At 38.4% G+C, this 26,498-nt stretch overlaps 1 protein-coding gene across 3 annotated transcripts in view; it reads left to right on the top strand.

Annotated features, from left to right (window-relative positions):
• Positions 1-26,498, top strand: part of LOC136856955 (ciliary microtubule inner protein 1) — a 625,996-nt gene that overhangs the window by 573,071 nt on the left and 26,427 nt on the right. For all 3 annotated transcript variants that reach the window (XR_010858483.2, XR_011017524.1, XM_067135247.2), the window contains one exon: positions 17,184-17,262. Coding sequence is in view for 1 of the 3 variants with exons in the window: in XM_067135247.2 (XP_066991348.2) it covers positions 17,184-17,262 (79 nt within the window). In the remaining 2 variants the exon portion in view is untranslated. The remainder of the gene's footprint in view (positions 1-17,183; positions 17,263-26,498) is intronic.

The raw sequence follows: 26,498 nt of genomic DNA, 5'->3' as shown, positions 1-26,498 counted from the left end.
TTTACATCTGTAAATTTTAAAGTTTTAAGATGTAGACACACTCATTTTAAAAAATTCACCCCCGTTTTCACCCCCCAATATTTGGATTTTCCAAAAACGAAAAAATACCTGTTTCTTTACTTTTAAAGTAGATCCAAAATACCAATTTTCAGGTCTGTAATATCTTCAGGTTCTGAAATATAAGTATCCTCATGAAAGGCATTCAACCCATTATTCACCCTTTTACACCCTTCCTATTGGGATTTTCCTAAAACAAAAGAATACATGTTTCTTTATTTTTAAAGGAGATTCTAAATACCAATTTTTACAGCTATAAACTTAAAAAGTTTTGAGATATAGATACACTCATTTTAAAAAATCACCCCCTTTTCACCCCCCCCATTAATTGTATTTTCCACAAACAAAAAATACGTGTTTATTTATTTTTAAAGGAGATCCCAAACACCAATTTTCAGGTCTGTAATATCTTCAGGTTCTGAAATATAAGTAGACTCATGAAATGCATTCGACCCCTTTTTCAACCTTTTCCACCCTTCCTATTAGGATTTTCCGAAAACAAAATATACGTGTTCCTTTATCTTTAATGGAGATTCTAAATACCTATTTTTACACCTATAACCTTTAAAAGTTTTGAGATATAGATACACTCATTTTAAAATAGTACCCCTTTTTACCCCCCTTAATTGGGTTTTCCAGAAACAAAAAAATACGTGTTTCTTTATTTTTAAAAGAGATCCCAAACACCAATTTTCAGGTCTATAATATCTTCAGTTTCTGAGATATAAGTAGCCTCATTAAAGGCATTCAACCCCTTTTTTTACCCCTTTTCACACCTCCTATTGCGATTTTCCGAAAACAAAAAAATACGTGTTTCTTTATTTTTAATGAAGATTCTAAATACCAATTTTTACATCTGCAAACTTTAAAAGTTTGGAGATATAGATTCACTAATTTTAAAAATTCACCCCCTTTTCACCCTCCCATTAATTAGATTTTCCAAAAACAAAAACATACGTGTTTCTTTATTTTTAAAAGAGATCAAAAGTACCAATTTTCAGGTCTGTAATATCTTCAGTTTCTGAGATATAAGTACCGGTATCCTGATTAAAGGCATTCAACACGTTTTCCCCCATTTTCACCCTTTTTCACCCCTCCTATTGGGATTTTCTGAAAACAAAAAAATACGTGTTTCCTTATTTTCAAAGAAGATTCTAAATACCAATTTTTACATTTGTAAACTTTTAAAGTTTTGAGATATAGGTGCACTCATTTTAAAACTTCACCCCCCCTTTTCACCCCCTTAGCAACGGAATATCCAAAAATCCTCTCTTAGCGAGCACCTACATCTTCATATGAATGTATCCCCAAAATTTCATTTCATTATGTCCAGTAGTTTTGGCTCGGCGATGATGAATCAGTCAGTCAGTCAGGACAAGCTATTTTATATATATTTAGACTAGCAAGATACCCGTGCTTCGCTACGGTATTATACTGAAATTTATAATTGAATGCTTATTGTTTTAGATATATAATCCGCCGACATTCGCGATCTGACTCGTTTTCTGCGAGAATCCACCAAAATTCCCGATCTGACTGGTTTTCTATGATTTTACGGCACGTTTCCTCCCATTTTTAAATCTTCCTTTCCAGCAATCGATTTCGTACTTCCCGGGCTAGGCTCAGGTATTCCTCCCGGTCAGTTGGGTTCGTAAATCTTTGCCATCTTTTCCTATAATATTTTTAATATGGATAAAATCCTTCAAGAGATCCGGCGTGGTGACATATTGGGTGCCTTGGTGGCACTGAACCCGCGGCCGGACTGCATTCTTAGTCATTACCCGTCCAGGAGCCGTTTCCAGCGCGGTCCGCGCATTTGACGACGGTCCGGAATATTATTATTATTATTATTATTATTATTATTATTATTATTATTATTATTATTATTATGTGTTGCTGGAATGGCTGATGACAGAGAAAACTGGAGTATCCGGAGAAAAACCTGTCCCGCCTCCGTTTTGTCCAGCACGAATGCCACATGGAGTGACCGGGATTTGAACCACGGAACCCAGCTGTGAGAGGCCGGCGCACTGCCGCCTGAGAAACGGAGGATCCTGATAAGTACATTAATAACAGTAAAATCAATTGGTCTCACCTCCTTCTACACCCCACCGCCGTTAAGTTTATTTACCGTCACCCCCACCCCAAAAAAATTAAAAGAAGGCTTGTTTCTTTATGTTTAAGGGAGATTCCAAACACAAATGTTCACGTCTATTACCTTCCGTTTTGTGATATAACTATCCCCATAAAAGTATTTTACTTTTTTCACTTCATTTCACACTACTGCCCCCCCCCCCCCAAGTGAACTTTCCCGCAAAAAGTACTTGTTTCTTTAATAGTAAAGGATCTTCTAAATACCAATTATCACGACTCTAACTTCTTCAGTTTTTGATTTATGTGTCCTCATGAAAGGAATTCAACTCCTTTACACTCCCGCCCTCCAAGATGGTTTCCCGCCCAAAACGCGTTTTTCTTTGTTTTTAAAGGAGATCCAAATACGAATTTTCACGTCTGTAACAACTTTAGTTTTTATTAGATGTATGTATTCTCATACAATTAAGCCAATTAATTTTTCAATTCTTTCACCCCCCCCTCCATCCCCGCTTCATTGGATTTTAAGAGAATACGTGTTTCTTTACTTTTAAAGCAGGTTGCAAATATCAAATTTCACGTCTGTAACATTTTCATTTTTGAGATATCAGTAGCCTAATTAAAAGAATTCAACACAATTTTCAGTCACTTTTACGCCCCCCTCCACCCAAGTGATATTTCCGGAAACTAAAAATACACGTTTCTTTATGTTTAATAGAGATTAAAAAATACCATTTTTCACTTCTGTAACATGTTAAGTTTTTTAGATATACTGTAAAAATTCTCATTTTAAAATTTCACCCCTTTTGAGTTCCCCTTAAGTAGAGTTTCCAGAAACAAATCACCTGTTTCTTTACATTTACAGGAGATTCCAAACACCCACTTTTTACGTCTGTAACATTTCACGTTTCCAAGATATTCTGTAGACATAGTCTTTCAAAAAATTCACCCCAATTTGTCACTCCTGTTCAACCGCCAGTAATTGGATTTTCCAAAAACTAAAAAATACTTGTTTCTTTATTTTTAAAGGAGATCCCATATACAATTTTTCAGTTCTGTAATATCTTTCATTTCTGACGTATATGTATCCTCATTAAAGGCATTCAACCCATTTTTCACCCTTTTACACCCCTCCTATTGGGATTTACAGGAAACAAAAATACGTGTTCTTTTATTTTTAGAGGTGATTCTAACTACCAATTTTTACATCTGTAAATTTCAAAGTTTTAAGATGTAGGCACACATCATTTTAAAAAATTCACCCTCCTTTTCACCCCCCAATATTTGGATTTTCAAAAAACAAAAAAATACGTGTTTCTTTACTTTTAAAGTAGATACCAAATACCAATTTTCAGGTCTGTAATATCTTCAGGTTCTGAAATATAAGTAGACTCATGAAAGGCATTCGACCCCTTCTTCAACCTTTTCCACCTTCCTATTAGGATTTTCCGAAAACAAAATATACGTGTTTCTTTATTTTTAAAGGAGATTCTAAATACCCATTTTCACATCTATAACCTTTAAAAGTTTTGAGATATAAATACACTCATTTTAAAATATTACCCCCTTTTCACCCCCACCCTTAATTGGATTTTCCAGATACAAAAAAATACGTGTTTCTTTACTTTTAAAGGAGATCCCCAACACCGATTTTCAGGTCTGTAATATCTTCAGTTTCTGAGATATAAGTAGCCTCATTAAAGGCATTCAACCCTTTTTCCACCCCTTTTCACTCCTCCTATTGCGATTTTCCGAAAACAAAAAATACGTGTTTCTTTATTTTTAATGAAGATTCTAAATACCAGTTTTTACATCTGCAAACTTTAAAAGTTTGGAGATATAGATTCACTCATTTTAAAAATTTACCCCCTTTGCACCCTCCCATTAATTGGGTTTTCCAAAAACAAAAAAATACGTGTTTCTTTATTTTTAAAAGAGATCAAATGTACCAATTTTCAGGTCTGTAATATCTTCAGTTCCTGAGATATAAGTACCGGTATCCTGATTGATGGCATTCAACCCATTTTTCCCCATTTTCACCCCTCCTATTGGGGTTTTCACAAAACAAAAAAATACGTGTATCCTTATTTTAAAAGAAGATTCTAAATACCAATTTTTACATCTGTAAACTTTTAAAGTTTTGAGATATAGATACACTCTTTTTAAAATTTCACCCCCCTTTTCACCCCCTTGGCGACGGAATATCCAAAAATCCTCTCTTAGCGAGCACTTACATCTTAGTATGAATATATCCCCAAAATTTCATTTCTTTATGTCCAGTAGTTTTGGCTCGGCGATGATGAATCAGTCAGTCAGTCAGTCAGTCAGTCAGGACAAGTTATTTTATATATATAGATTTGACCTCTTGAGATGATAAGGTCTGAGATGCATAGGCAATGGGCCCTCTTCGGAGTTCAGATTCCTGTAGAAGAACTGCAGCGACAGCCAATGAAGATGCGTCGGTCTATACAATAAATTTGCTAGAAAAATCCAGCATAGCCAAGACGGGCATTGGAGAGAGCTAATTTGAGATCCTCCACAGCGGCCTGTTGAGAAGGGCCCCATTCGAATTTGACACCTTTCCTGCGAAGAATATTCAAAGGTGCTGCCCGATTAATAAAGTTGGGGATGGATTTTCTAAAGAAATTTATCATGCCGATGAATCTAGCAACCCCTTTAACATCTTTGGGAGGCCTGAAATTACAAATGGCTTGAGTTCTGGAATGATCTACTGAAACTCCATCAGGTGAAACAATATGCCCCAAGAAAGACATAGATGGTTTAGTAAAAGATACTTTTGACAGCTTACACCTGCATTACAAAGGTGTTTTAGTGCTTTCTCTAGATGATAGAGGTATTCAAATTTAATACCAGAGAAGACCCTATCTAGCAGCCTAGTAAGAACCACTGCACCAGTGGGGAGCATGAAAGGCTCGCAATTGTATTCGTACAGGTTTCAGTCGGTAGCAAAAGCAGTCAGATGTTTCGATTCTTCCACAAGAGGTATCTGATTATAGGCTTGGTTTAGATCTAAGATGGTGAAGAACTCAGCCTTACAAAACCAAGAAAAACATGAATGCAAGTCCAGAAGAGGTACTGACTGTAGAACAATCTTATGATTCAATGCCTTGTAATCAATCAACTATTGGCCTGAAGCCACGTTGTGGTTTGGGCACCAGAAAAATAGGTGAAGAATATGCCGACCTGAAGGGTCGAATGTTACCATCACTCAACATCTTGTCTATAATTTCTCTGAGGGCCTTCATTTTAGGCAGAGACAACCTATAAGGAGGAAATCTTACGGGTATCGAATCTGTAACCTCTATCTTGTATTCAATTAGGTCAGTCACACCTAGATTTTCTGAAAACACATCGGAAAATGCCTGACATAATGTACGAATGCTGGTTGCCTGCTCCTCGGGAAGATGCATAAGGTCTAATGCCATCTCACCCTGAGGAGGCAAAATGAGCGAACATGAAGCAAAAATGCACGTCAAAATGGGTATATAGACATTATTACCAAACTTGAAGGTGCATGACTTCTTTTGAATATCAAGCACCAGATCGCAGTGAGACATGAAATCGGCCTCTAATATTACAGGGCATGACAAATTTTTCAGCACAAATAACTTAAATTTCCATGTAAAATTTCTTAAGGGGAAGAGTTGGCCGAAACACGTTTTACACCAGTAGAAACATTCAGAAAATTTATAACAGAACTTTAACTTAGAATTCCATTCTTCATAAATAATGGACACAATACTTTCAGAATCCGAAAGGGCAGTAAGGGATTGTTGTTTATTTCAATTTTGATGAAGGGAACAAATCCTGGAGTATCAGAGGCAATTTTTAGGCATTCTTTAGGACCTTCAAAGAAAGTTTTAGGCGGTCTTCCTTCCTCAGTACGTGAAATAGTTTCATCAGATTTAACTGGGCTGAGCTTGGAGACACAGACAGGGGAGAGGACTCAGCCAGACACTCTAGTCAAATTCTGTTGCTGTTGTTACTAGGGGTAGAACAAGAAAGTGTACTATTCTGTAAGTTACAATTCTTATCCAGGTGTGTAAATGATCCATATATGAAACAGCCTGAAGAAGACGAAGATCCATTCTTAGATCCACTACTTTTCAATAAAAGACACTTATTTTTTAAATGGTCCGCAGAGCCACAAGCATAACATTTGCAGGGAGAGAAGGTCTTATGAGGAGGTGGCCAAGAAATACACTGACTGACAGAGCAAATGCAACACCAAGAAGGAGTGGTTCGAAAGGGATGAAAGTTGGGGAAAAAACAGAGACGGCACGGACAAATAATTGATGTTTATTTCAAACCGATATGCAGGTTACACAATGCGCATGGCATCGACTCAGTAGGATGTAGGACCACTGCGAGCGGCGATGCACGCAGAAACACGTCGAGGTACAGAGTCAATAAGAGTGCAGATGATGTCCTGAGGGATGGTTCTCCATTCTCTGTCAACCATTTGCCACAGTTGGTCGTCCGTACGAGGCTGGGACAGAGTTTGCAAACAGCGTCCAATGAGATCTCACACGTGTTCGATTGGTGAAAGATCCTGAGAGTACGCTGGCCACGGAAGCATCTGTACACCTCGTAGAGCCTGTTGGGAGATGCGAGCAGTGTGTGGGCGGGCATTATCCTGCTGAAACAGAGCATTGGGCAGCCCCTGAAGGTACGGGAGTGCCACCGGCCGCAGCACATGCTGCACGTAGCGGTGGGCATTTAACGTGCCTTGAATACGCACTAGAGGTGACGTGGAATCATACGCAATAGTGCCCCAAACCATGATGCCGCGTTGTCTAGCGGTAGGGCGCTCCACAGTTACTGCCGGATTTGACCTTTCTCCACGCCGACACCACACTCGTCTGCGGTGACTATCACTGACAGAACAGAAGCGTGACTCATCGGCGAACACGACGTTCCGCCATTCCCTCATCCAAGTCGCTCTAGCCCGGCACCATGCCAGGCGTGCACGTCTATGCTGTGGAGTCAATGGTAGTCTTCTGAGCGGACGCCGGGGCCGGGAGTGCAGGCCTCCTTCAACCAATCGATGGGAAATTGTTCTGGTCGATATTGGAACAGCCAGGGTGTCTTGCACATGCTGAAGAATGGCGGTTGACGTGGCGTGCGGGGCTGCCACCGCTTGGCGGCAGATGCGCCGATCCTCGCGTGCTGACGTCACTCGGGCTGCGCCTGGACCCCTCGCACGTGCCACATGTCCCTGCGCCAACCATCTTCGCCACAGGCGCTGCACCGTGGACACATCCCTATGGGTATTGGCTGCGATTTGACGAAGCGACCAACCTACCCTTCTCAGCCCGATCACCATACCCCTCGTAAAGTCGTCTGTCTGCTGGAAATGCCTCCGTTGACGGCGGCCTGGCATTCTTAGCTATACACGTGTCCTGTGGCACATGACAACACGTTCTACAATGACTGTCGGCTGAGAAATCACAGTACAAAGTGGGCCATTCGCCAACGCCGTGTCCCATTTATCGTTCGCTACGTGCGCAGCACAGCGGCGCATTTCACATCATGAGCATACCTCAGTGACGTCAGTCTACCCTGCAATTGGCATAAAGTTCTGACCACTCCTTCTTGGTGTTGCATTTGCTCTGTCAGTCAGTGTATTAGAAGAGGGTGGTGGGTCGCAAATGACTTGCAGCATATCAGCATATTTTTCTCCTTCTGCAGACAAGGGCATGGCCTCAAGTTCCCTAAACATTTGAGGATGGGAGGCAAAACACTAATATGATCTGTAGGAGGGCAAAATTCCTTCAATGATGGTTTGTACAATTTGATCTTCAGAATAGTGCAAGGCAAAAACCCTGGTATAGAACTTAATATCCTGCATGAAATCAGCTAGATTTTCACCTAGCCATTGGACTTGGAAATAATATTTCTGAATTCGAGATGACAGGGACTTGCAGGGATAAAGTATGCCTAACAGGTGAGCGTGGAAGGTTTCAATGGAACTCCTTTCTGACAAAGCCTAAACTATCCTATCTGATAACACACCAACAGTGTAGGGGTAGATTATTTGTAAAATTTGTGAGTGTGACAGGGTAAACATCAAAGCATGGTCCTGGGATTCTACAAGGAATCTTAAAGGAGAACACAACACAAAAACACATATTTCGTTATTCATTGCTAAATATGTATTGTGGGAATGTAATAACAATGCCGTTAATCTGGTGCCTCTATGTCCAACCATTCTCAAGTTATGTGCGAAAGAAGTAAGTGGTTGTGATATCACTGCGCTGTAGAGTCTACCGGCAGCCTTGATGCTGGGAGTAAACTCACGCAGTCTTTTCCCGCAGTCCATCTGCTACTGCCGTGTTCTTCTGTTGCCAGTGTTAGTGGGCTTATTTTTATTTATAATGGATGTAAATATCATTCGTCTGTATCAGTATGAGCCATAACGAATGACGTTTGCTGATGTCCATTCAGATAGCGATCTTGACATGGATATGCTAAACACTACAGACCGTGCCGGTACGCGAACTTGGTGTAAATGTAATGAGTGTACCATCATGGATACGGATGAAGAAAGTGTATGCGGTTGTGAATTAGACAATGTAAAAGCAGTGAAATCTGAGAAATTTATGTGTATAACAAGAAATCTCTCTTTTACAAGGCTTATTTTAGACCGTGAAGTATTGACAATGACAAGGCATAACATGAGCTTAAAAACAAAGAACATGGCAAGGAAACGTTTACTGACAGCTTTAAATCCATCAAATAGAACTTGGCGTTTTATTTGTTACAAACAGTTCACTTTGTGGGTAAATTCATGGACTGCGATTGGTAAAAAGAACAGAGTTTTCATACCATCATGTTTTGTCAACACCATAAGGAACACATTTCCGGAACCCAATGGCACCTATGTGGGCTTCAAGCTGTAAATGAAAAAATGAAATTAAAACAGTAGAATTATGTAAGAGGTTCCTAAGCTTGTTTATATGATGAATATTGATAATGTATTATTTTGACATGAAGTACGGTACCTCATTTACTATTGCGAGTGAAATCGTGAGAAGTGCTTCTTGATCAGGTCGTCATTGGAAGGTCAAAGTATTGGAGCGATGTTTTTTAGGCAGTGACAGATCCATTGCTTGATCTTCAGGTGAGGCTCTACTATAGTTAGTTTGCAAGAGATTTATTTTGTTCATTATTGCCTTCTTCCATCCATCGCTTGACGCCTCATATTTCTGTTTTATCACCCAGGCTCCTGTTGATTTTTAGTACTGAGTTTTGATACCAGCTTTCAATTTATTGATGTTCCAATCATAGTCCAGTGCAGCAATCACTGACCTGAGCTTTAAGCCTCTGTACGAGAAATGAACTATTTAGGAGCGTATTTCAAACGAAGGTTGTGATAACTTTCTAGGCTTCCGTTGTGAACGTAGTGTTTTATATGTTCCACATCTTTTAAAAAAGATTTGTCTAAAACTATTTTCTTCAAGGCTTCATATGAACTTGAATTTCCTTTAATACACATTTTCTTTCTCTCTTCCTCCTCCGTTAATGTATCGTGCTCACAGGATTTCCATTCACCATTTTCTAACCACGTATGCTCATTTTTTACTTGGTGCAAAATTGACGTAAATTTATCGATTAACACAGAACTGTTTCCATTACATGTTTGTGCTGCCCACCATAAATGATTATTTATACTGGCCTTCCACACTTGAACTTCTGGATGATTTTTATTGAGAGCTTTCATCTTTTTCATTAGACTTATTGATATGTGCCAAACATCAAATTCATGTTCAATATCAGGATACTGCGTTCTCAGTAAATACCTTACTCCTTTGTGTCTATTGAAAAGGAAGAGTTTTATATTACAATTTTCTTCCAGTACAATCTTCCTCATCGCAATTTCACATGCAGCCCTTTCAAGATCACCTTTCACCACCACTCTCTGAACAAGTTCCAAATGAGCTACGTGGCCTGTATTTATATCCATTAGTGAATACACTAAATATTTGGCTGAATAGCCGGGAGAATCGTACTGGCCATCTCCGGCTAACCAAATGGGTTTGGCACTGCTTTTCAAACAATCAATAACATTAGTCCTTTCTTGATCCCAAGCACCCTCCACTATCGGACCAGTTACTCTATGAATAATTCTATCATGTACAGTTTGTGACGTCATAATGTAAGTTAATGGACTTGCAGAATGACCGAAAAGGTTCAAACAGAATGCCTGAAAACAATAATGCTGATGATATTAAGACATTTGCTTCCGGTTTCTTTCCTTCCATAGGTTGAGAATACCAACGGACTTTATTACCACAATCGCAAAGTGGTTTTATGCATAACATAGTCCCTTTAATGTAATGTGAAATGTTTTTCACTTTACTTTTACAAATGTAACAAATTTCAAAGAGTGTGAGCAAACTTGTCCCTGCTACAAAGAAATATGAACCTGTAATATGTACATCATCCTAAGTGTGTTCATTATCAGTATCACTAATATAACTTTCACTGTCACTTTCATCTGGTTCATAGAAACTGTCATTCAACTGTTCTCCCATTACGTCACTGTTCAAGGCTGTGCCGGAAGTTGCAACGTCGAAGTATTTTCTAGCTATCTCACTTCCTAACTCACACTGTATTTCTACACATTCGTGTCTGTCTGCTGAAATATTTTCACTCATGTCATTCTGAACATCGTGTACATAATTATCGTTATCACTTTCGTTTAATACTGTGTCAACAAACTCCCTTCGTCGTTTAGCCTCATACCTTTCCATCCTGCTCTTTTTAGTTTCTAACAAGTACTTCTACAGTGTATTTTGTGAAGCGGCTTCCGTATGAATTAGCATTCCTGCCTGAGAAGTATCTCCATCTGTCGACACCAGACATCTTATTGAAGGAACAGATCCTGGCTTCAATTTTGGACCTTGCAGCTTTTCCGTAGGCATCACCTTCATTTTCAAAAGTTGCGTTTCATCATAGTCTGTATTTTTAAAATGCATTGAGCACACAGTAGCTCCCTTGCCAGGAGAAAAGTGTTTCCTCTTGCAAAATTGTACCCAACTGCTAAACCTTCGAGGCGACTTACTTCGATTTGGAAACCTATGGAAATGTATTTCTTTCTCTTTACGCTTTCGGTTTCTACTCATTGTATTGTTACAGCCGTACGCACTACAGGAAGGCATTTTGACAAACAGCAACCACACTATTATAATACACAACACTTCAAGTAAATGGAAGAGCGGCTGAGCGCGTACTGCAGTAATCAACCTGATAGCTCGCTCAACGCTTACAGCGCAGTGACGTCACAGCTACTCATGTTTCCTTAGTTCACCGGCCTGCGGAGCAGCGCACAGCAAAAGTAAATATATAGTTGAACACTGTCCGATACACTCTTTGATTCTGAGACAACTTGATTTTTGTGTTGTGTTCTCCTTTAAGAAAGCAATAACATCGTTAATGGAGTTAGCAGATAATCTAGGAATCCCTTTAAGCAACATGGCTAAAGGATAGGGTAAGCTGCTAAAGCCTGGGATATTACTTGGAGAGGCAGCCAGAGGTTGAGGAGGTTCGAAAGTGGCATTGCTAATGAAAAATCAATCAATCAATACTGATCTGCATTTAGGGCAGTCGCCCAGGTGGCAGATTCCCTATCTGTTGTTTTCCTAGCCTTTTCTTAAATTATTTCAAAGAAATTGGAAATTTATTGAACATCTCCCTTGGTAAATTATACCAATCCCTAACTCTCCTTCCTATAAACAAATATTTGCCTCAATTTGTCCTCTTGAATTCCAACTTTATCTTCATATTGTGATCTTTGCTACTTATAAAGACACCACTCAAACTTATTCATCTACCAATGTCATTCCACACCATCTCTCCAATGACAGCTCGGAACATACCACGTATTACAAGTGATAAATATCATTTTTGATCCATATTGATGATATTTGATTGAAATAATAACTGTAAGTTAATTTATTAATTTGTTCACCTAATCAATACAATTTCAGCTATAACACAAGCAGAAGGAGCTTGACAGTCGTCAATAACTTTTAGCTCATAGCATTTAACCACCATCAAATGGTAAGTGCACACAATTTCCACCTAAAAATTCTATTACGATTTTTTCATACAATTAACACCATGATTTTGATTTTCTTTTACAGATTTTACTTCTGATCCAATATTCAACACGTTAGCTATATTCTACTGTCACATTGCCTTTCCGACCAGCTTGTCAACAAACCCATATTCATCATATCAAATAAGATGGTCCATAGAGGCCCAATATAAACATCGTATATTAACCTTCAACGACATACTCGTACTTCTGCATCAAATTGAACCACAACATCACCGTATGCCACTGACTTTTGCCTTTTAACTTATGTAAACAAATGATCACAGGTCACTTGACCATCTCTCAACTTTATTTTATTCAACAATATGTTGTTGTTTTTTTGTTTGTTTTTTTTGCTAGGGGCTTTACGTCGCACCGACACAGATAGGTCTTATGGCGACGATGGGATAGGAAAGGCCTAGGAGTTGGAAGGAAGCGGCCGTGCCCTTAATTAAGGTACAGCCCCAGCATTTGCCTGGTGTGAAAATGGGAAACCACGGAAAACCATCTTCAGGGCTGCCGATAGTGAGATTCGAACCTACTATCTCCCGGATGCAAGCTCACAGCCGCGCGCCTCTACGCGCACGGCCAACTCGCCTGGTACAATATGTTTTAAAAATACTATTCCGATCGTCATTCTGATTATCATCTAGTTCCAACCACTAGTCGATCAACATCATTTTACGGCAATTTTGCCACTAGTCTATAACAAACTGTCGTTCTGTTCATTTTACTCATATTAATAGTCTTTCAATGTTACTAATGTAAATACTTTCCCCAATTATAAACTTCTCACTCATAGCATTGTCTTTTAAACCAATATTGTACTAGTCTTTTACTATATGTTAATTTTCTTCCTGGTCTCTTCAAGGTTTTTATAAATCAGTTTTATCTTATTTATGTGTAAATCAGGTGCCTGATTTTATTTCATGGTTAAACCCATGGCTGATGATGCCTATATGTAAGGCAAAACGTGTACCATTTTGATTAACATGTCAATGCAATTCAACAAAGACAAGATTTATTGTATTGATTAGGTGGACAAATTAATAAATTAACTTATAGTTATTATTTCAATCACATATCACTTAGTCGAGCAGCTTGTTCCCCTTCTCCCAAGTCTTCCCAGCCCAAACTTTGCAACATTTTGTTGGAAATCACCCAGAACAAATCTAGCTGCTTTTCTTTGGATTTTTTCCAGTTCTTGCATCAATTAATTCTGGTAAGGGTCCTATACACTGGAAACATACTCTAGTTGGGGTCTTACCAGATACTTATATGCCCTCTCCTTTACATCCTTACTACAACCCCTAAACACCCTCATAATCATATGCAGAGATCTGTACCCTTTATTTACAATCCCATTTATGTGATTACCCAAATGAAGATCTTTCCCTGTATTAACACCTAGGTACTTACAGTGATCCCCATAATGAACTTTCACCCCCATCAACACAGTAATTAAAACTGAGAGGACTTTTCCTATTTGTGAAACTCACACCCTATCTTTTAACCCCATTTATGCTGTCCATCTCACAACATTATCAAGGTCATTTTGCAGTTGCTCACAATCTTTTAACTTATTTATTACTCTGCAGACATAATGAAGAATTTTTTTAGTAAATCTTGTAAAATCAAAAAATTAAAAAATTTCTAGTGTTCAAATCCAAATTTTAGAACAAAAATCAAAAAGGGCTTTGTCCAGGCCCATTCAACCACGCTCTTCTACCAGTTGTTCTGGGGTTTCCGTGGCTCACAGAGGATTAGGAAGTGCCTGGCTTGAATGGCTGGACAAGGAATTAACTAGAGCAGAACTTAACACAACAAATTTTGAAATTTTTTTTTTCCTTTTTTTTTTTTTTCTGAGTTTAAAATTGGAGAAATAGAAACTTTGAATGAATAACAACAATATTAATGAGCCCATCAGCTCTAAAAATATACCGGCTATTTTCAAGATGATTCAAATGGAGATGCCGTACTAGAGTGGGCAGAACAGCATCGAGTATCCTTGATCCATGATAATAAACCTCCTCCGTCTTTTAACAGTGGTAGATGGCAACATGGATATAACTCTGATCTTATTTTTGTGAGCGAGAAATTGGTTAATCAAAGCATAAAGTCAATTTGTACACCGATTCCTAACATACAACACTGCCCAATTATGTGTCAGTTGGTACCAGCAATGCGGCCACACACCGTGCACTTCAGGCAAAGGTACAGTTTCAAGAAGGCAGACTGGCAAAAATTTACCACAATGCTTGATAAGAGGATTACAACAATTGATCCTGTTCCAGAGGCATATGAAGAGTTCTTGGAAATCGTCCAGCATTGCTCCAGAAAAGCTATTCTTAGAGGATGTAGGACCAGTTACATTCAAGGTCTTACCTCGGAAACATCCACTTTGCTGAAAGAATATCAAGACCTTTTCAAAAAAGATCCTTTCAGTGACAAAACTATCCACAGTGGACAGTGTGTTATTTCCTCCATTTCAGAATCCAAATGTAACCAATGGATTAAATTAATGGAAGAGCTGGATATGGGAAGAAACAGTTACAATGCGTGGAGGTTACTCAGGCACCTCAGTAATGATACAACTAAGACCTTAGTACATAGCAACGTTTCTGCAAATCAAATAGCTAGTCAGCTCGTAGAGAGCAGCAAATCAAGTAAAGCTGGGAGAGGATCAAAACAAAAAGAAGAAAAGCTGACTAATCAGGAAAACAGCATTCTCTCTAACTAGTTTGCTATGGAAGATCTACATAGAGCGCTGAATAAATGCAAAAATGGTAAGGCAGCAGGCCTTGATGACATTTGTATTGAGCAACTCAAAAGATCTGGTCCTGTCAGTAAGCAATGGCTCTTGGAGTTATTCAACAACTGCATCAAATATTGCAAAATTCTTAAACTGTGGAGAAAAGCAAGAGTTATAGCAATACTCAAACCTGGCAAGAATGCAGGTGATCCGAAGAACTACCGAATAATCTCTTTGTTGTGCCATTTATACAAAATCTTAGAAAGAATGATTCTGGACAGACTACCTGAAGTGATAGATCCATTACTCATACCAGAACAAGCCGGCTTTCAACCAGGGAAAAGTTGTACTTCCGAAATACTGCACCTCACACAATATATAGAAGATGGCTATGAAAACAACAAAGTCACTGGAGTAGTTTTTGTTGACTTGACATCAGCCTACGATACAGTTAAACACCATATACTGCTTCGTAAATTGCACAGTATAACTAAGGACTATAAACTCACCCAAATGATTGAGTGCTTTCTACAGAACAGAAGGTTTTTTGTTGAATTCCAAGGCCAGAGGAGTAGATGGAAGAACTTAAAGAATGGCCTTCCACAAGGGAGTGTGCTAGTATCTATACTTTTCAACATCTACACCAATGATCAGCCTCGCCCACAAGGGACAAAGAGCTTTAGTTATGCAGACGATGTTGCTCTGGCAGCTCAAGAGGAAACATTTGAACTAGCTGAAGAGAAGCTCTCCCATGCTCTGCAAATTCTAAGTGGTTATTACCAAGGGAACCAACTAAAACCAAACCCATCAAAAACACAAGTCTGTGCCTTCCACCTAAAAAATCGATAGACAGCAAGAAAATTGCAAGTGATTTGGGAAGGTAAAATATTATAACACTGCTTCACTCCCAAATATCTAGGAGTAACTCTTGACCGAGCACTAACCTATAGAACACACTGTCTGAATACCAAAAGGAAGGTATTTGCAAGGAACAACATTACTGTACGGTATCTGGAAATTATCGGGTTCAACCTGGGGGACGCATCCTCTCCTTTTAAAAACATCAGCAATAGCCCTCTGTTATTCAGCAGCAGAATATGCCTGCCCTGTCTGGTGTAGATCTAGTCATGCTAATCAAGTGGATGTCGCCTTAAATGAAACCTGCAGACTCATTACAGGATGTTTGAGATCTACACCACTTGATAAAGTTTATTGTCTAGCAGGTATCCCACCTCCAGATATTCATTGTGAGTGTGCATCCAGACTGGAGAGATCTAAAGCACTGAATCTGACGACCCATACTTTATATGGGTACTATCCGGCAACCCAATGGCTCAAATGAAGGAAAAACTTTCTCCATACAACTGAAAGCCTCACTGAATCATCATCAAATTTCAGAGAGAATTCATGGCATTCCAGATCCAGCCACCTTGCAGGATGGATAATGCCTTCCAAAAGACTTCCTCCAGGCCAAGAGGAAAGCTGGTCAATATGGAAGATGCTCAACAGGTTGTGTTTAGGAGTTGGAAGAACAAAGACCAACATGAGAAAGTGGGGTTTTATTTGTGACTCCACTCTATGTGAATGTGGTGAAGAACAGACAATAAGCCATCTCCTTCTTGTTTGTAACTTGTGTCCAACTACTTTCTCTCTCTAGAAGGTGATCGACGCTACCAAGGAAGCATGTAAATTAGCCGCTTATTGGTCACACCACATTTACTATTGTATTTATGTAGAGCTTAAATCACATCGTTACCTGCCATCATCAGAAATGATCAATGATTATAGTACCAGATTTGTTATTGTCCTGTATTATTGTAAGTATAATGTATGTTTCTGATACGATTAAATAAATAAACCAGGAATATTTAGTAAATTTGATAGTCCAACAGAAGTTGAAGAATTTAATCTTAATAGAAGAAGTAGAATATAGGCGTGCAGTCACATGTGTGTTCCACTTCATCCTAGAGTGGATAATCAACTGATAGAAAATTAAGGTTTTCATTAAGCACAATTTTTATTTTCCCATGTTATTGAAAACTACATTCTTGATTTAGGTTTCAAATAGTTATAAGGATACATTAAAAATCAAGAGCAAAATGAGATACAAGGGGAGAAGATTGTTGTAATATATGGAATTCTTTCATTCATCTGTTGCAGGAAAGAAGTAATTAACCTGGAAGAAAAAACAAGGAAAGAATGGAGATCAAAGTGGGGCTTTATAGTTGAATATCAAGAGGTAATTCATAAATCTACTTCAGAAATTAGAAATACTCTAATCTGTTCCACCTTTAGAAACTCATAATAGGCAAGAAATAGATTGTGACCATATAGCCAGAAACAAAGTCGAGCATTACTGAAAATGAATTGAGGAATCAATCAATTGTTCAATCACTTGTAGCTAACAGTATCTAGTCTAGTGATCAGCTATTGGATGCCAATGGTTAAGCATTCATGACATCTTATGCCTAGGTTGTGGCTTTGAATTCCAGCTCAGGTATATCAGCATTTATGAAGGCTTAAGCGTAAAAGAGCAATATTGATAGAGTTAGGGCCTACTGGCATATTAAATAGCAAAATTATGACCATGTATTTCCTTAAAATAACACTTCTATTCTTCTAGAGATCAAGAGCCTTCCTACCCCTGTTATGGAGTCAATAACTCTTAAGAGGAAATCTGTATAAAATTTACATTTTCTGTAATTGTAGTTCTTTCTATACAAAATTTTAACAGTTGGCTGCTATGATTTTTTTGTTGAAAGCATTAACATTTTGAATAAATAGAACACATATTCCCAAATATTACAGCATTTTATTAAACAACAATTGGCCCCTTTTCAAAATGTCCCAGGTGCAGGCTTAGGGTAATCATTAGGGGAGGGAGCATGATTAACATGGACACAGGCATATGAAACGAGAAACAGCTATTAATGCAAACATTCCTATATAATAACAATATTCAATTCATCAGTCACTACCGATCTGCATTTAGGGCTGTCGTCCAGGTGGCAGATTACCTATCTGTTGTTTTCCTAGCCTTTCCTTAAATGATTGCAAAGAAATTCCAAATTTATTGAACATCTCCCTTGGTAAGTTATTCCAATCCCTAACTCTCCTTCCTACAAATTAATATTTACCCCAATTTGTCAATCAATCACTACTGATCTGCATTTAGGGCAGTCACCTGGGTGACATATTTCCTATCTGTTGTTTTCCTAGCCTTTCCTTAAATGATTTCAAAGAAATTTCAAATTTATTGAACATCTCCCTTGGTAAGTTATTCCATTCACTTACTCCCCTTCCTATAAATGAATATTTGTCCCAATTTGTCCTCTATATTTCCAACTTTATCTTCATATTGTGATCTTTCCTACTTTTAAAGATACCACTCACACTTTTTTTTTTTTTTTTCAGTTTGTATTTTACTGGTTTTTCATTACGATTTTCCTCTTTACTTTTATGCTCTGGATTTCTTTTCATTTATTTACTGACCTTTGCTTTCTTTCTTCATTATATGTTCTCCAAAGTAGCTTAGTTATTTTTGATTCTATAATAGAATAGCACTCTATATTTCTTCAATATGTACATTATCCTGTAATTTATATGGTTAGGTGTAAGAGAGGGCCATGGACCCTAACTTCACCACTGCTAAAGTCAAAATAAATAAATACATACACATCCCACATTGTTCCACCTATACGATGGGTTGGCGAATGAAGCCCCTCCACCAACTTCTGTCTTTGTACTTTTCTCCTTCTTCAATGTTGTCCCAGTCACCTCCTCGTTGCTGAATGTAATTTTTTACCATGTCTGTATATTGCATTCTTGGCCGCCCTCTTGTTCTTGAATATTTTAACTGCAGATCACACATTTTTCTGGGTATGTGATCAGGATCCATCCTTCGCATATGACCATACCATTTGAGTCTACGCAGAGTTATGTTATCCTGCATTCTGCCAACCTGAGCCATGTCCTGATGTTCTCATTATGAATTTTATCTCATCTTGTTTTGCCAACCATCGTTCAGACAAATCTGATTTCAGCTGCCTGAATCCTTGCTTCATCCTTTTTCCTCTTTTTCTATTGCATCTCCTTGCTCCCTCTCGTATACCAGTTCACTGTATTTAATACTGTATTTAGCCGTTTTGTGAAGTATTCTTCCCATCTTAGTATATCACCTCTTTGCATCAGTATCTATCCTGTTTCTGTTTTTACAAATCTTGTATCTTCCCTGCCTTTTACTTCCCTTCTTTTTACTTCTCATAACATCTTCCTGTAATGTTTCCCTGCTCTTCCTTTTCTCTTCTTGTACTTTTCTTTTTGCATGTCTTTTTTACTATGTTTGCAAATTTTCTGTATTTTTGCTGCCTATCTACTCTCTCCAAGTCATTTTCTTCTCTTTAACTGCTTTCTTTACTCCATTGTTCCACCAAGGAGTCTCCTTTTCCTTTTTTTTTTTTTCTTCTCCCTGGTAGTCTTCCACATGAGTTTACTGCACACTTTACAAAGCCATTTTTAAAACATGTCCATTCCTCTTCTATATTGCTTACTTCATCTTTCAGAATTTCCTTTTCAGATCCTCTTGAATCTTTTCCCTCATTTCCTTCTCTTTTAACTTCCATAACTTTATTTTCTGTCTCTTATTTCTATTGACTTTGTGATTTTTCAAAGTCTTAATTCAGCTATCACTACTTTATGATCCCCTTCAAAATCTTCTCTTGGCATTGCCATCACACCATCAGTTGCTTATGCTTCTCCTTCTCCACCAGAGAAAGATCAATCATGATTTTGGTCTTTCTATCCCCCCAACCATATCTGGTTGTTTTTTTGGGTGTTCTTTTTTCTAAACCATATTTTGTCAACAATCTATTCCTTCTACAAAATTCTATTAACCAATTGGGAACATGCACAATCCGGGGTTTTAATTAAAAATATGTTAATCTGATTCAAAATTTCATGCAGAATTCAAAAATGTGATAAGAATGTACAAATAATAACTCCAAACATGATAAAAATCTAAATCAATGTACGAAACTGTCACGTGACGCAAGTATGCGATCTCATTGGTCTGACGTCATCGTACAGGTTGACTGAATTAGCAGACGAAATAACAAATAGTGTGCTGTGAGAAGCAGGATACACTTCGCGTATTTCTACTTTATGTTAGTGTCTGGTATGGTTAAATTCGAGGTCTATACATTGGATAATAATCTGAGTGGTATATTTTAGACTTAAAATGAATCCTGCGCAGACAGTGAGGCAGAAAACTTATAAATGGTGTAGAGTTCCGATGTGCAATAGCACATCGCATACCATCCCAAACAAATTGTTTATAAATGTTCCAAAGATGCTAAAACTAAGGAGAAATGGATCTTGGCGAGCCGGAGAAATTCTGGTGATATATCTGAAAAGTCTACAGTTTATTTTTTTTAAGATTTTAACGTAAGATGAATTTGTTTGAATTTTCAATCACTTTTCCATGTCAGCTGTTCTAGTGGTAAATCTCTAAATTTTAATGTATGATGCTTTATTTAAATGCTTCAATTACATCTTGGAATATGAAAGTAATAAACAGTGCGTTAATTAATGCTGATTATTAAAGTATTCTCCAAACCTAACCTATGTTTTGGGTGATCCATGTCAAGATAATAAATCAAAGGGGTTATGAACCATTTTGACAGCTCTAATTCTACCAATTTATCTTTGCATGCAACAGTTACAGTATTTATGTCTTTATTGAAGAGCTTAATTTGTAAAGAAATTTAGGCTATATCTAAATACTCTATAATATAGCAAAGAATAGGCGTGTACATCATGAAAGGAAACAATTTAACAAATGTATAACTCTACACGGAACCAATCCTTGTCTGTTGGGGTCTTATGAGTTAACAATGCTCAATTATAATAATTATCATAATATTAATGAAATAAATAACATAATTGCACACAGGTGAAAATAGTGATGTTGGTGTTTAAAATATTATCCAACTTAGCCTAAGTTTTAGGTTATAGTACAAGCCAAGTCAATAAACCGAAGGGTAAAAATACCGGGCGAGTTGGCCATGCGGTTAGGAGCGCGCAGCTGTGAGCTCACATCCGGGAGATAGTGGGTTTCGAACCCCACTGCCAGCAGCCCTGAAGATGGTTTTCCGTGGTTTCCCATTTTCACACCAGGCAAATACTGAGGTAGTACCTAAGGCCACGGCCGCTTCGTTCCCATTCCTAGGCCTTTCCTGTCCCATCATCGCCATAAGACCGATAAGTGACGGTGTGATGTAAAGCAAACAGAAAAAAAAAAAAGTAAAAGTCACAGCACCCAAAGACATTCCTGTTTTGAACGACTAAAATGTCACCAGTACACTTTTCTCGCCTGATATGCTCAGCTTGTTAAAAGCCAAATGTAATTAATGTTATTGGCTTTACGCCCCGTTAACTACTTCTACGGTTTTCGGAGACACCGATGTGCAGGAATTTAGTCCTGCAGGAGTTCTTTTATGTGCTAGTAAATCTACCGACACGAGACTGATGTATTTGAGCACCTTCAACTACCACCGGACTGAACCAGGATCGAACCTGCCAAGTTGGGGTCAGAAGGCCAGCACCTCAACCGTCTGAACCACTCAGCCCGACTTGTGAAAACTAGATGAAGTCACATTTATCTTTATCATGTTTAACTTTTTCCCTTCACAAAGATATTTAATGTTTCTCTTTCATGGGCCCCGGAAGTGGGTAGGCCAGTTGTCCCAACCGTAAATATATATATTTTTTGGGAATGATAGATTATAGCCCTATAGTACTATGATATTTCTTTCTTTCTTAATCAGTTTATCCTTCAGGGTTGGTTTTCTCTCGGACAGGCGAGGGATTTCACCTCTACTGCTTCAAGGGCAGTGTCCTGGAAAGTGAGACTTTGGGTATGGTTACACAACTGGTGAGGAGGGCCATTACCTCGCCCAGGCGGCCTCACCTGCTATGCTCAACAGGGGCCTTGTTGGAAGATGGGAGGGTCGGAAGGGATAGACAAGGAAGAGGTAAAGAAACGGCCGTGGCCTTAGGTGCCTGGAAGAGAAGTGGGAAAATACGAAAAACCACTACTCAGTTGACCCCCCGAGGCTGAGTAGACCCCGTTCCAGCCCTCGTACTATTTGTTTTCAACTTTTATGGCAGAGCCGGGAATCGAAACCAGGCCTCCGGGAGCGGCACACATTAACCACTACACCACAGAGGCGGACTAGTACTATAATGCTACCCATATGTTTATGTTAGTGCTGAAATCCGATTTCTTACTTTACTAATGCTGAAAGCCCGAAAATGTAATGTTATTCTTTAATATGGGAATCAATCTAGAAGGAAATGTTGAAAGTGATGTGATATCTATCCAGGTTCATTGTTATCCTAATACTATGGGTTACAGTACATTGCACGTATATAAAAGCCGCCACTTACAAACTTGCTTTTTATATGCGAATTTCTGCGGCCACAAAAGTCACTATTTTTCAAGAATGATGATATCTACACATGGTAGATTGGCTGACTGTGCTGTTTTGAACCTTTCTTCTGTCATTTCGAAGTTATTTGCATTCACGAATAATAAACAATCGGCTTTTAGCAACGGCTGATGCACAACGGCTGGTAGAGCTGAATGCGGTACTGGATCGTGACGTCACAGCGTGCCGCTTATGTCAGAGGCCGTTTCATTCGCCTTGCGGAAAGGCACTATTAAATATATTTTTAATGGTAGAAAACAAGGCAACTTACCACAATGTAATACGTTTACGTACTATTTCATTGGTGTACTTTTCAAAACAAATATTTTTGAAAATGATGCATGTTCCCTATTTCCTTCTTCAGCCTGGTTACCATAACTAAAGGGACCAATTATATCTTCTTTCTCTTGTCTATTTGTTCCCACTGTGCATTCCTGTCTCCCATTATTATATCATATTTGCCTTGTATACCAGTTCTTCTAAGAACTCTTCTAGGCATTCACTTAACATTCCCGATTGGGTTGCACAAACCTGTATAAAATCCTTTATTTCACTCTCAAGTCCAAGTCTAACTTTGATTATTCTGTCCCAAATGTGTTCAACTTTTTCCACACAATGAAATAAGTGTTCTTTCAGTATAATACAAACACAATTTCTTGCCATTTCTCCTGCACTGCAATATATTCTATACCCTTTTTAAATTATTTTAGAACTATTCCCCTTCCATATTGTCTCACTCCCATTTCTTTCTTCTCCATATACTCTATCAGTTCTTCTGTCGTACCATTCAAAGTCATCACATTTATGATAGCAATTTTGGTGTATATGGTAGTCCACTTTTCACAGTTCCCAAGAGCACCAAGAACTGTGCAACACTTCTGGGGCAAACACTAGCATTTTCTGAGGTCTCAATTCACTCAAACTCATTTCATAGGCTATTTGTACAATGGATTCACCACAGCTAAACATATTTTATTACCTTCTGCCAGGTTTACATTAGGCTGCTAAGATGGAGTCAGATGCCTTTTGTGGCTGTTTGTCTGGAGTACAGATGCTACGGGTTTGCCGCTTCTGCCACTGTTGCCATACAAAAGTCCACCTTCTCTGCCACAGATGCCACTGAGGACCTCGCATATCATCCTGTGCTAGGATCCTCCATATTTATGTCCACCGCAGGGAAGGTGTCCCAGTATTTTAAAGACTCCAGGAATTGGGCTATCTGTTGGTCCACAGATCCTAGGATCATCCCTACTAGCAAACCCCTTTCCGGCACCTGGGCGCGTGCTCTGAAAGGGTCAGGTTCCCTTGTCTGCTTATTGGAAGTTAACCCTATCCATAAAGGTAAAGGTCATTTGCAAAGAATTTAGGATAAAATAAAGAAAATAGCTGAAAAATAAGGCATTAAAATAAACATGAAAAAGATACCATTAACTAAGAAATTGAAAACCATTAATAAGATTAAATAAAGGTGAGTCCCTATAAATAATTGTGAATAAATTTGGTGTGGGCATTACTACATTTAAAAACTGAAGGAATAATAGGAATTTTTTTTTTTTTTTTTTTTTCTAAGGGCTTTACGTCGCACCGACACAGATAGGTCTTATGGCGACGATGGGATAGGAAAGGCCTAGGAGTTGGAAGGAAGCGGCCGTGGCCTTAATTAAGGTACAGCCTCAGCATTTGCCTGGTGTGAAAATGGGAAACCATGGAAAACCATCTTCAGGGCTGCCGATAGTGGGATTCGAACCTACTATCTCCCGGATGCAAGCTCACAGCCACGCGCCTCTACGCGCACGGCCAACTCGCCCGGTGAATAATAGGAAAGAAGTAGAAACTCATACAATGATGGTTTTTAAGAAAGAAGGACTTAGAAATCGTGAAATGTCGAAAAAAGCTTAAATCTGAACTGTTGGATCATGCTTTGTGGGTGTGTTTCTTGCAGGAAAGAAGAAAAGGAACTCCATTTTTTGGCCCCGTTATCGAACAAAGGTATTTATTTTGAATAAAAGATCAGAAAGAGAAAATGATAATTTTACTGAGATTGATGGCTGGTTACACTGCTGGAAAGAACATCAAGAGATTTGAAACATTGTGATCTCAGGTGAGAAGCTATCAGGTGATATGTTTTTTCAGTACTTTGAACAACATTAGAAGGCAAAACAATTCTCAGTACATGTCCTTTTGGTGCTGTACAATGTGCCATCACATACATCTGAACAGGAACTTAAAAAAAAAAAGAAAAAAGAAGGGAGAAATAAAATCTGCATTTCTTTCATCCAGCTTCACTTGTCTCATCCAACCCATGGATCAAGGGATAATTGAAAGGCTAAAGATGAGATCCTCCTGGAAATATACTGCATCCATTTTAGAGAAGACAGAAGGGAGCAAACTGTTTGATGCTGTGAAATCTTTTAATATAAAGGATGCTATTTATACATTGCTGAGGCATGGGAATATATATGAAAACAACTATGCCTGAAAAATCCTGGTGTAAATTTTGGCTAACAATGACTTGTGAAATTAATCAAAATGATGATTAAAATGAAGACATAGGCAATCATTCAAGAATTCCATATCTTGAAAGCTAATGCTCAGACCAAGGACGATCAGTTCATTGCAGCTGTTATCCAGAGTGCAGATGATACTGGTAACAAAGATGATGATGATGGTGATGATGAAAACTACAAATCTCCCAGTCTAATATCCCATGAAGATGCCAAGCAGGCTTTTGATTCAGCTCTTGTTCCACACCTGTGGATGTTCCGTGGATAAAGAAATGGACGGATATAGCAGCAAAATATGGAATGGTTCTGCCAGACATAAGAGCATTATGGCTTTTTTCATTCCTAAGTGTTTAATGCCAGAATTTATTAAATTTTTGGTTTAACTTACTTTTCACTTTATTACATGTCTCACCTAATATAATATAATTGATGTTGTTTTGGACATTCAGTTTTGGAAATATTTGTGGTTGCCATAAGGCAGAGCCTCTCCAATGCCCAAAATCTCACGCATGAAAATCGAGGCGCAGAGCTTCTGTGCACCGTGCATCGGTCTGACTCGGCTCGGGACAGCGTTGTCTCGGCTCAACTCTGCTTGGATGGTGGAGCGCTGAAGAGCAAGTGAGGAAGGGGGAGACAGGCAGAGTGAGAGAGACAGATATAGGGAAAGAGAGAGTTAGCGCTATTGCTCAAAATCGAGGAGTGGGGGGTCTGCACTCTGGTCAACCTAGCCAAGTCGTCTTTTGCACCCTGCGCCATGCAATGCACCGGTGCATACACCCTGAAAGGTCTTGCCATAATGCAACCCTGGGTCTTCGGGATACCTGTTTCTTAATAACAATTTTCTTCTTTGATCTTTTTAACAATATAATCATAATTTGTTCACTACTCTAAAGTTAAGTACAAACTTATAAAAGAAAATCAAAACAGTTTCCTTGGTTACACAAATGACCTGGAATTACTAGTAACTGAACAGACAAAGCTGAAACAGAGATATCAGAACTTCAAAACATTGCAACTACTTGGCCTCAAAAATCACCCGAAAATATAGAAATTATGGCCCAAATACCAACATCAATGAAAGAAATAAACATAAATGTTAATAAAGTCAAGATATTCACCCAATTCAAATAGCTTAGAGAAGTAATAACAAACAACCTGAACAAAAAAAAAAAAAAAAAAGAAACCTAGATCCAAATAAGAACAAACAAGCTAGCTAAAGCCTAAAAGTTAATCTGGGATGAACATCTATAAGAAAAAATGAAAATAACTAGCATAAACACAAAACTAAAATACTACAACACAGTTATAAAACCAAAAGCCATATATGCTTCAGAAACACTCTTCCACCTGAATGAACAATCAAAGACCAACAGACTCCCGAAGATCGAAAGAAGAAGTAGAAAACCCTGCATCAACAAAATATACCAGAAAGATGAACAATGCCCAACAAAGTTGTGTACAGTGTGTAAGAGGAGACTGGGATT

This window comes from Anabrus simplex, chromosome 1 (genome assembly GCF_040414725.1).
Source record: "Anabrus simplex isolate iqAnaSimp1 chromosome 1, ASM4041472v1, whole genome shotgun sequence".
NCBI lineage: Eukaryota > Metazoa > Arthropoda > Insecta > Orthoptera > Tettigoniidae > Anabrus > Anabrus simplex.
This window is presented reverse-complemented; position numbering and strand designations above follow the sequence as displayed.